This window comes from Drosophila gunungcola, unplaced genomic scaffold, assembly GCF_025200985.1.
Source record: "Drosophila gunungcola strain Sukarami unplaced genomic scaffold, Dgunungcola_SK_2 000018F, whole genome shotgun sequence".
Classification (NCBI taxonomy): domain Eukaryota; kingdom Metazoa; phylum Arthropoda; class Insecta; order Diptera; family Drosophilidae; genus Drosophila; species Drosophila gunungcola.
Window position 1 is genome coordinate 780,478 of NW_026453200.1, and position 12,490 is coordinate 792,967.

At 32.4% G+C, this 12,490-nt stretch overlaps 1 protein-coding gene across 10 annotated transcripts in view; it reads left to right on the forward strand.

The window, feature by feature from the left end:
• The window catches only part of LOC128263757 (plasma membrane calcium-transporting ATPase 3), a 35,450-nt gene that overhangs the window by 11,611 nt on the left and 11,349 nt on the right, over window positions 1–12,490 (forward strand). For 9 of the 10 annotated variants that reach the window (XM_052998915.1, XM_052998917.1, XM_052998920.1 and 6 more), the window contains one exon: window positions 4,390–4,528. In XM_052998915.1, coding sequence (XP_052854875.1) covers window positions 4,390–4,528 — 139 coding nt within the window. Of the gene's footprint in view, window positions 1–4,389; window positions 4,529–9,977; window positions 9,990–12,490 lie in introns of all 10 variants that reach the window. The other variant, XM_052998919.1, reaches the window with a different exon arrangement.

The window sequence follows — 12,490 nt, forward strand, 5'->3', positions numbered from 1 at the left end:
GGATTTCTTTCTTGTTTTTGCTTAATTGTTTCCTTTGATATTGAGGTTCTGTTCACAAATTAAAATTAAAATAATCTATTAGACTAAGGTAGCCGATTAGGAAAAGTGTTGTTTATTGGGGAGTCCCCAATGATTACTGGTCAACGTCCAACAATTGGACGTTTTAATGAAATTAAGAAAGTTAAAGGCTTTTTATCAATCCAAGCACTGCCCATGAAACTTCAGTTTTGGTCCAAAAGCACCCCAAAGCAATTAACATGCTTGGTTCTAGTCAACACACAACCACTTATCGCAATGCCACATATAATGTGAGCTGAGTTAAAATAATCCAAAGGATTATCACAACAAGGTATTAAGATCGTATTGTAAGTCTGAACTGCGGAGAATTTCGTTGTTTTTATATTATTTGTTTTTTTTTTTAATATTTGTTTATTCATCTGTATGCTTTAAAACTACAAATTACAAGCTAATAAACATTTAATCACTAATCGCTTGTTCAAGCTAGTGTTAAGCCGCATGCTCGCTGGCAAGGCATTATATAACCTAAGTAGTCTCATTGAAGGCGTTATTAGTCGTACAATTTTTAATAAAGAAAGGTTCATAAGAACGTAATAAATAGGCAATCTCTGCTGCCAGTCGTCTAGGAAAGGCAAAACGTGAATTTTCCTGCGGTACTGCAATATGATGGGTTCACAAAGTTAGTTGAAAAAGAGAAAACTTGAGGAATTTTGTATACGCCTTCAGTATTCTTGACGGGAGTAGTAGTCGTACGATTTCATATGAAGGAGGCATAATTTAATTTAGAATGCACAAATGCCGAGAAAAGTACATGTTTAGTATAAGGTTTAAAGTGCTAACCACTTCGCCTCACACACCCAAAACATCGCATAAGCCTTTGGTATGATATAACTGATGTGCTCAGCAAAAATAAAACTATTGTCAAAAAGACGCCAAGGTCAAAAGACTCATTCTGGTGTGGTAGAAGTTCTGAGTACAATGATATTATTGATACACCACGCAGCCGTTTCGTTTGCCAGCTGTTCTTTGTTATTGTTTGTTGTTTTTAGTGGTGATAGTTGCCGACAGTAGGAAAGCGATAAAGTTTAAGAAGGCGGGTCTGAATTTCAGATAAACTCAACACATTCCCCTCTGTAGGTCGCTATGCTGAGCTATGTAAAATCGAGAGCTAACTCCGACGGACTGAAGTTTTAACACCCTTGAAGTTAAGGGAGGGATCAGAAATGATAAAAAAAATTTTGTAGCCAAAAAACCAGATGTATGCATACACTTTTTAAACATGATTGTTAGACAGTAAAAATGAGAATTGGAACAGCTCGGTATATGGTATGTGGCAGCCATAGGAAGGATATTGTCAACTGATTTTGATCAGTTTCCGCGTCAACTTACGGTATGTTTTATAGAATAATATAGACCTCCAGGCCCGTGCTGACCCTGGCCTGTTCCTTGCTGGTAATATTGGGTTTCCGTTATTATCATCCAGTAAAGCCTACAAATTCTCTATAACATTCATATCTGGTGACTGTGCAGGCGGCGTCTCCATATGAGGACAGTTATATACCAGCCAATACTGCACAATTGAGCCTTTGTGCTTGGGGTCATTATCCTGGTAGTACCTAAAACAATCACGGATTTGAAGCTTCTCAGCACTTTGATGCAAAATAATGTCCATTATGTCCTCGATAAACACCAAATTCCCCACGCCGGCTGCCGACATACAGGTCCAAACCATGACACTTCCTCCTCCATGTTTGACGGTGGGCTTAAGGTTCTCCTTTTGGAGCTCGGTATTTGGCTTTCGCCAAACGTATGTTATTCCGTCAGATCCAAATATGTTGAATTTCGACTCATCTGCGAAAAAACCGTATTCCAGTAGTCAGATGACTTAGAAATGTGTTCCTTAGCGAAGTTCATTCGAGCAACTTGATTCTTTCTGCGTATAAAGGGTTTGTTCCTGGCTACTCGACCATTAAAGTCGTGGTCTCGGAGCACCCGGCGAATAGTTTTTGGGCAACATGACTTGCCTAGCTCTTGGTGATTCTGTTCAGAAAGTTTTGGTGCTGACAGCCTGGGGTTTTCTTTACTTTTCCTCACTATTAAGCGCTGTCATATGCGTGGAAAATCTTATTCGGTGCGTTTCTGCCCTTATTTTCGACTCGATGTTCGAGAACGTAGCGTTGAATATATGCTGAACAGTAGACGGACTTAAATCCACAATTTTGGCAAATCCGCGTTGGGAGACCCCAATTTTGAAATGTTGTAGGACTATCTCACGCTTCTTAATTAATGTACGAGGACCCATTGGTTATATTTGTCTTTGTCTTTAAGTTAAGCGCAAAATTAAAAAAATCTTAAGCGGGAATTGCAAGCGACTTCGACGGAAAAGCAACTGTAATATACAGTGTTGAAAAACACGGCTCCATGGTTGCGCAAAAGCGTTTACAAGATCTTGCAGTGACCATAAAGTATCTAGTATTTTTTTTAAATAAATATAAAATAAATTTAACAATTTTAATGAAATAAAAGATGTTATTTATTATACTAGATATATTAATCTGTTATTAGACATTAGAATTTTTCAGATAGCTCTTTGCGTTTAAAAGTTAATGCCAAATATGTACATTTTTAAATGGGCTCTAGTAGTTCCTAAGCAGTGCAAGTTTATTTCGAAACGGAGCCACGCCCGCTCTAACGCCCACAAATTGTGAAAGTATGTACTGTCAATCTGAGACATGTTAGACGGTTGAGGTTGTTGTTGTGTGTGCGTTTCGGTCATATCTTTCGGTAGACCCAAAAATCAGCTATTGTTTTAGGAGTTATGGGGCTTATGAAGTTCTCTGCCGCCCCTCTGCCGCTGCTTAGGCTCTGATCGGCCGATGCTAGCAGATGAGAGAGAGAAAAGAGAGAGAGGGGGAGAGAGAATTAAAGAACTGTTAGCGGGGGGGTGCGGGTGCGGGTGCTGCACGCTCTTAGCTTCTACTGTTGGCTTTGCAGTTTGACAGATGGCGCCACCTAAGCTTCGATTGGTTTGTGGGGGAAACACTTAGGTTGAAGTTTGTTATCTGAGTAACGGGTATATAATAGTCGGGGAACTCGACTATAGCACTCTTTCTTGTTTTATATAACAACATATTTTTGAAAAATATAATCCAAACTCTGATGTCTTAAAATTGTTAAAACACAAAGACATGTTTATACCCTTGCAGAGGGTATTATAATTTCAGTCAGAAGTTTGCAACGCAGTGAAGGAGACATCTCCGACCCTATAAAGTATATGTTCTTGATCAGCATCACTAGGAGAGTCGATCTCGCCATGTCCGTCTGTCCGTCCGTTTCTACGCAAACTAGTCTCTCAGTTTTAAAGCTATCTGCATGAAACTTTCCCAAAAGTTGTCTTTCTATTGCATGTAGTATATAAGTCAGAACGAGCCGGATCGGACGACTATAGCATATAGCTCCCATAGGAACAATCGGAAAAATAAATTAAAAAAAATTATAACTTTTCTATTTTTAATTTTTTTTTAGTTCTTCGACACATAGTAATGGTTTAATATTTCAGAATTACGTGTTAAATTTCATCGAAATCGGACGACTTTAGCATATAGCTCCCATAGGAACAATCATAAAAATAAATAACAGAAAAAAAATTATAACTTTTTTTTTTTTTTAATTTTTTTTTAGTGCTTCGAGATATAGTATTGGTTAAATATTTCAGAATTACGTTTTAAATTTCATCAAAATCGGACGACTATAGCATTTAGCTCCCATAGGAATAATCGTATAGCTGCCATAAGAACTATCGAATAATTAAGCTGAAAATCATCATAGCTTCAAAGTTTTTAAACATACACGCAAGTATTTTGTTTTTGAAAGAGCTGCAAGGCTATATAAACTTCGGCACGCCGAAGTTTGCTTCCTTTCTTGTTTTATATAATTTTCTTCACATTTCTTACATAAAATATGTATTTACTAAATAATTTTATTCCAGAGTTTTACCATATTCTTCGTACTTAAACAAAGAATGTTCACAAAAATTCAGATCGATTCGTCAATGAATAAAAGTAGTTTTGTGTATTTGAAAACATCGTGTCCTTTGGCTCTGAAAGGAAGAATGTTTATGAATGAGCATCTATCATTTTACCGGAACTAATTACAATTTCGTTTTGAAAATGTAGCAGCAAATTCTTTAATAGTTGTATTAACAATTCATATTTATTTTGAAATACCTTAACTGTTTGCCCATTCAACTCAGCGGGGTTTAACGCGAAGTTTAACCATTGAAGTTGATAAAGTTTTTCGCTTTTAGATAGTGTACTACGTAGCTTAAGCTTTTCAAGCCATATACTGATTTAAGTATTCGTTATGTTTTAGATGGGGTCGAGGCCATCCTGAGGAATACACAGATGCCATGAACTTGGGCGAAGAACGTTTCGATTCTATTGATTCCGACAAAAAACCAAGAGCTGGACAAATTCTCTGGATTCGTGGTCTTACTCGCTTGCAAACTCAAGTAAGTGTCATATCCAAATAAGCAGTTACATAAAGTGAAAAATTAAAACTCAACCATTTGGTTACAAAAAAGAGGATCAAAATTATTTTTTTAAATTTCTTTTTATTTTTTATAATTTAGATTTTGTTACATTTATATTTGTATACATTAATCACAATTGTTACATTACATGGGTATTTTATATGCTATCTGATTCATATTTCACACAACTATTTTGGTATGTTTTTATTAATTTTTATTTAAGACGCTGACAATAAATACGTACAAGAATATGTCTTTGTTTTAGTTTTAAGGTTGATTTTCCTTAAAATTCTACGGAGGCGTTAGAGGAAGGTGTGAAAGGCTTCATTCCAATCAATTTTCCAATATATTATTTAAAGTACATATGTCCAATATAGAACATGGCAATTTCGGACAAGTAGATGCAAGTCCCAACTGATCGATCGATCTTGTTATAGCATTAATCAAAAAATATATGGGTATTTTTGCTGCATAGACTATTTTAATTTTTAAATATTGTTTTACTATTCGTAATTTAAATTTTCATTTTATTTGTTTTTTCTAACTTTTAGACTGTACACAGTACCGTTTTAAAATTTCTCAAGTCAGAGTATTCCTATTAAAATATATATATTTGTACTATATATATATTTATATACATGTATGTATGTATATAAAACATATATTAAAGTAATAATAGGCATGAAAGTTTTTTAAGAGTGAAGTGGTGTCGAACAAAATTTTTTTTGTTTTAAATGCGAGTACAATATTCGGCAATCCGAAGCTCTTATCTTTGTGGTTCTAAGACTAAATTATCGGATTTAATAAATGAAAAGCGCTAACGAATGTAAATATTCTTTAAGTGAAACAGTTGCAGTAAGGTAGGCAGAGTATTAGCTATTGTTGCTTTTGCCTACTGCAATTTTTCACATTACAAATTGATTTTGTAGATTATTTTAAAAATTGAACTAGACAAATTGAATGTAAGACACAGCTTATATTGCTCTTCCTCTGTCCTTTTAATTTTCCAAGTTTTCTTGCTCCATCTGTCTTTCTATCTCTTTCGATTGAATATTTTCTGTCTGTATCTTGTGCATTTCACATACTACCAGTATTTAACCTGTCATTTTACCGCTGAAAAGTAATTCTTAAATCGGGACTTATCGTAATAATTAATCGTAATAAGATATATAACTTCATTATTGTTTTCTAACGTTAAGACAGTTGTTATATGTTGTAGTATTATCCTTAAATAGATTTTTAAAGTTAATATGCCAAAAACTTCGACGTAAATATATACGCCTTAATCTCCGTATACACATTTTCTATTACTTGACACCAGCACTTTTTTACACTTAGCATAGCTTAGCTTTGATTAAAAGATTAGTTGAATAAATGTGTCGATCTCTGACCTGAATTACCTAATTTATGTTATTTTTCTATAACTTTCATGTCTCAAATATATATTATTAAGCAATTGATCGATATATAGTAAGATGCCACTGTGGTACTTCTCTAAAATATTTTTTCTTATTACTTTTTATAGCTGCGAAAACAGTCTTTTAAAATTAAAATTAGCTTTGTTTACCACATGCATGTAAGATTTCAGTAATAAAAAGAAAAGTGTGCCGCTCATTTATTTCCGTTTTCGGAAAGCCGAAACTGTATATAGCCTTCTGAGGCCTTTAGCCAATTTTTAATTTGGCTTTCCACCATCACTCATCCAACTATATACCTCAATCTTTTATATACATAATACTAATGTTAATTAAGAACAGGAATATTTTTATGTTGGCTAACTTACAAATTCCGTATGAAAAAAGAAAAAAGGTTTTATAAGTTAATCAAAAATCATGAGTTTTAATTAAACAAAAAAGAATGAGGGTCCGAATGTTTTATTGAGCGACCGACTGATTCTATGAATTTTCAAGTATTATTATTCTTATTTTTGTTTTATATGTTTGAGGAAATTTGTTTAAATATTATTAAAATCGGACAAATGTAGCCCACATCTAATTTATAAATCTTAAATTTTGGTGGCTTTAAGTCGTTTTTTTCAAGATAAAAAAAGAACAATATACATACAATCTGGTCCATTGATTTAAACAGATTTGGCTTAAAATGCTTCTAATCAAACTTCGGTGTGCTAAAATATATTTTTGCCACAATCTACAGTATTAGATGTTTTGGGTAGTAAGCTTGCCTTCCTTCATTAATACACTGGTCATTAATATTTAATAAATTTTGTTTCCATATTAAATAACTCACCGTTTTTTTATGTACTTTGAGACCCTGAAATACAAAATGAGCAATAAAATATGTTCCAATCAATCTTAAATATAAGCGACCTTACATTAGCTCTTTTATTTGAGGTACAAAAATCTTTTTAACCAAATTTTCATTTATTTTCGGTTGGAACGTGGTTGAATAAGATTTATTTAACAAAAAATTAAAAAAAAAAAACTTGTAAAATGTTAAATGTATATTTTTTTGTAGCTAAGGGTTTTAAAATTCATTAAAAAAGGTCGACCCAGTTAATCAGATGAATTTGTTTTACAGAACGCTATAGTCAAGTGCATCAGCAATAAGAAACTAACCGGTACTCAATTCACTTTGTGTTGTATTAATATGTATACATTTATAAAAGTTATGATAAGCATTTACTATGAATGCAGTAGGTTATCAACATGAATATATAGGAAACTATCGGTATGTTCAAAACTGTCAGGCTTTGTCAATTAAAACACCATTTTTTTTACTTTTAAGTTCTCTAACTGAAATATTTATTATTGTTTATACAGACCAGAGATCGGCAACGTCTAACAAGATTGTGCTTACATACAATCGATCATTCGTTCATTCGCTATGATGCAAAGCCTTAAAATGCACACAGTTTTTGTTAAAGCCGGATCGGACGACTATAGCATATAGCTCCCATAGGAACAATCGGAAAAATAAATGAAAAAAACTTATAACTTAGCTGATTAAATATTTCAGAGTTACGGTTTAAATTTCATCAAAATCGGACAAATATAACATAAAGCTCCCATGGGAACAATAAAAATATTAAAGACATTTTTTTTTAAATTTAACGTATTAATTTTTTAATTTTTTAAAAAATTTTTTTTTTGACTAATTAATAATTTGACAGTTCAGAATTACGCTTTTAGTTTTTTTTAAAATCGGAAAACGATATCATATACCTGCCATACGAACTATCGAATAACTGAGCGGCAAATCCTCATCATCATCATGTTTTTAAACATATACGCAAGTTAATCATTATTTTAATGTTTTCAAAAATATTTAATTTATAGTAATAATTTAGAACAACGCTTTAAATATGATCAAAATCGAACAACTTTATCATATAGCTCCCATGGGAACAACCGGATAATAAATAAAACAAGGAAGGAAGCCAACTTTGGCAAGGCAAAGTATATATACCCTTGCAGCTATTGCAAAAACAAAACATCTTTTAAACATTTAAATTTCGAATTATGTGAGTTCCCATTAAATCCTATTGAGGCTATGATGTTTTTCACCCCAATTATTCGATCGTTCCTTTGGCAGCCATCAATAAAGTTTCCCGTTTTAAATAAAATTTAAAGCGTATTCTGAATTATTAAACTATTCCAATCTCCAAAAGAACTTAAAAAAAAGAAATTGAAAACTAGAGAAGTTTTAAATTTTTTTTATTTATATTTTTAATACACGGATTCGTCCGATTTTTTTCATATTTAAACCGCCATTCCAGAATCGTAGAACTATAAAATAAAATTCTATTGGAGCTATATGCTATAGTCGCCCGATTCGACTCTTTCCGACCTGAATTAGAAAAACAACTTTTGGAAAAGTTTCATGCAGATAGCTTTAAAACTGAGAGACTTGTTTGCCTATAAACGGACGACTGTCCGTCCGACTAGGAATTGTTTAGCTCTTTAACATATACTATATATATATTATATAGTAATGATTTCAAATTTCAGAATTACGGCTTTAATTTCATTAAAATATAAAAAAAAGAAATGTTACTTTCCTGTTCCTTAATTTTTCATAACACTCTTTTGCACGTAGTAATGGGGAAATATCGGAAAACGGTATCATATAGCTGCCATAGGAACGATCGAATAATTGAGCTAATAATCGACATAGCTCAATGCTGTTAGACATACAAACAATTTGAATTTTAGATGTTTTAAAGAATATATAATTTAAGCAATAGCGCAGGGGTATATAAACTTCGCTCGAAATCAAAAAATCAAAATTACATCTTTAGATAATTGATTGCCCTAGATAAAAAAATTAAATTTGTCACTTTATGGGAACAAATGGAAAACTCGGTTTCTAGCGAAAAATCGGTTAATTTTGTATTTTAACATAAAAATTGGAAAAAAAAACTTAACAACGCCACCTTGTCGGTAATGTAAAGAAATTGTCTAAAACTATCGTTGCGGTAGTAAAATCGAGACTTGTGGGAAAACGCTTTAAAAATGATTTTTAATATGAGTATACTTGGACTAGTTTAGCTACAAAATAGCCCATACCGTCTTCAAATTTTTAAGATATAATACATTATTACAAAAATCGCAAAACAATTTAAAAACCCTCTTAACTAAAGTATTCGGTTAATTTACCTTGACTATAGCGGTTTTGTTTGTTTAAGCTTATAACATAGGCAATCGCAATCCATTTAAACAAGTTTAATATACTTCAAAGGTTTCAGCTGAGCAGAGAATGAAGCACTTCTGTAAAATTAATAAAAAAAAACCTTTGCAAACTTCTTTATGATTTTTTGATGTAGTTGGACCGGTTTTTACCAGTATTGAGTAAGTAGTATGTAGTTTGTATTTAATAATGACATATTTGAATGCAATGTTTATTTTACATATGGTTTTGCTGCAAACCAATTTTTAAATTAAGTTTTCGCAACTAGGTGTCCCAACTTCACCAACAGATCATAAAGGGGTGGTGGTTAAACATTATATAAGAATAATATTGTGAACGTTAGACTAGAGGTGTAAATCGAAGTACTTTACTTAGATCTGCTTCACTACTTAACACTTTTTTTTTGAATTAGTGTCCAAGATGAGCTCTCACACGTTTTATCAAAAATTTGTAAAATATATTTGTGCTGCAGTAAAAAATACAAAATCCACAAACCTACAAAATATTAATTTGAACACCGAGCAAGAAACAATGCAAATTCTTCTAATATTAATTTAATATTTTTCGTCCTTTTAAAATGCTAATTGCTTTCCTATTCCCGATTGAATCAACCTATAACATTATCTATGACTATAATAACCTATTAAATAACTACAAAATGAAATATATAATAAAATACATAAATAAAAAAAAATACAAATTAAACAATAATTGTTGTACGTATTGACCTGTGTCATTACCATCATTAATTGTATTTGAAAACTCACGCGCAAACGACCAGATTTCAGTACCGGTAAGAATTGTCTATAATTTTATGTATTGGCAGCTAGACAGTGTTTTTTATAAAAAAAAAAAACCGTAATCATCCTTTATGTTTAAACCTAACTTTTCTAATTATGTTTTGATTTCACTCGCACTCTGACATCGACGAGACATTTCTTGTGTTTTCCTTAAGTTAATATGCATTAATTGACACCCATTATTGGAGTTGTCCCTGCAAAACATTCATATATGCGTACCGTGTGTGTGAAAAAAAACACAGTTCCTTGTTGAACATTTATATTTGTATTTATGTTTGCTACTGTAAATATATAGTTAATACAGAATGTATCTTTATAATAATGTAACCCACGTATTTCTGTTTCATAAATACTACTTAAGCACTTTATATCAGTATGTAGGGAAAGTCGGATCTGCACTGATATCACACAGCATAATTTCAATTTTGGCAAGGACACCTTTTCAAAAAATCCATAGTATAACTGGCTTTATTCAGGGGCTTTTCTAAAACCATTTAAAACCAGAGCTCGCAAGTAACCGTGATCAAACGCATTTAAAAGTGTGTTAGCTCAACAGCTTGTTTTTGACCCTATTGTTTTTGTTCTCCTGGCAAGTGTCTTTTTAAACATCATTTATTAATAATTAATCTGATCGCAGAATCGAAAAAGTAGATCATATTGCTCGCATTTTCATGGTTTTTATTTTTTTTAAATTTAGGATGGGGAGGGTATAGTATCATACATTAAACAGTATTAATATTGTCTAGATAATAGTTGTGTATTGGCTTGGAAGTCGCTGCCAGATAAAAATGATTGGTTTTCTGTGCTTCGTGCTACGGGCATCTTTTATGAAGCCTATAAAAAATGTGATTTTTGATCTGAATTCTAGACCGGACACTCAAGTTGAAAATCGCAAACGAAACGATATTGAGATCGTGTGTCCAACCTTTTTTTTTACCGGTGTGCAGACTGCGTTTTAAAAGCGGTTATTTGCGAGCTCTGCCCAAAACCAAGAGCAAAGATAAAAAACATTTTCAAGTACCATGAAATAAGTTGAAACATTTTTCAAATGGACTGTTCAAGAGCTTTTGATCAAATCTGCAACCGCCGTCAGCTCCCACCCAGATGGTTATAATCCGTTCTATGCATAGATGTCTTGTGTAAAATTAACAAGAGGTAGCTCTTTTTAGTAGACAATTTAAAAGAATCGTGTTTGCCTAACTTTATAAAAGCCTTGTTTACTTATTTAAGCCAGCAAATGCAGTGGGACTTCATTTTGTTAAGGCACGTTTTCTCGTGTCTTAGCATTAAGACAAGAAAACGGGCTTAAATTGAATGAAAATTCCTAGCATTGATAATGTAAAACACGGTTTTATGATGTAAGTTAATATAAATTGAACTATATAAAAATGTAATTAAATTGAAGTCGAGCAAAAGTCTGCCTGTCCCTTCGGTATAAAAGAAAGTCAGCTTTAGCAAGCCAAAACTGTATCGGTTTTTTTGGAGTACCTATATACTTATACTTATACTTAGGTAACAAAATATGCTACATTTTACCTTACCTAGTTTTTGATTTTTACATAACTTAGATACTTAGGGTACTAAAACATTTGTTAATAGGGTTATGTTATGCCTCTAAATTCCGATGAAAAATTGCAAATTAAAAACTGCAGATTAATCCCACCGCATATGCACTATATGTTAATGTTTCCTTTCAAATTTTTCTATAGTCAGAAATCATGGCTAGTGAGTATAAGAATATAGCATAGTTCGACTGTTACTTGAGAAAAGCTCAGTCCCCTTATGATTAAAAAATAGTTTGTACACTTTTTCTTTGTTTACCTGATTCAGGAAAATAATGAATAAATGTTTTTCAGAATGTAACTTTATTCAACACCGTTTTCGATTATTCAAAGTCAGCGAAGATCAAGAAAGTTAAAGTTTATACCATTGCCGCTGTTATAAAAATAAAATATTCTATAAAACGACTTATTCCGATTTTTATGATAAAACACCATAGCTTGGCGATTTCCACGTACGGCACTTACGAGTGTTGCGGCAACTTAAACCACAAAAAAAAAGATAAAACACCGAAAACAATGACGTTAAGTCGACTTTCCATAAATTGTTTGATCATTTGTATGACAGAAACAATGTAATTTTTATACTCGTTACTCGTAGAATATAATGGTATATTGTAAAGTAAAGTATATCTATTCTTGATCAGGATCAATAGCCGAGTCGATCTAGTCATGTCCGTCTGTCTGTCCTTCTGTATGAACGTCGAGATCTCAAATACTATAAAAGCTACAGATTTGGGATCTGAAATGCAGATACTACTTCTCACACAGCGCAAGTTTATTTCAAAACGCAGCCACGCACACTCTAACGCCCACAAATTGCGAAACACTAAACACGTTTGTCCCTGAGATGTATTCTCTGTATGTGTGTTTTGGTCATATCTATCGGTAGACACAAAATCGAGCTAGTATTTTGGAAGTTAAAGGGACATAAC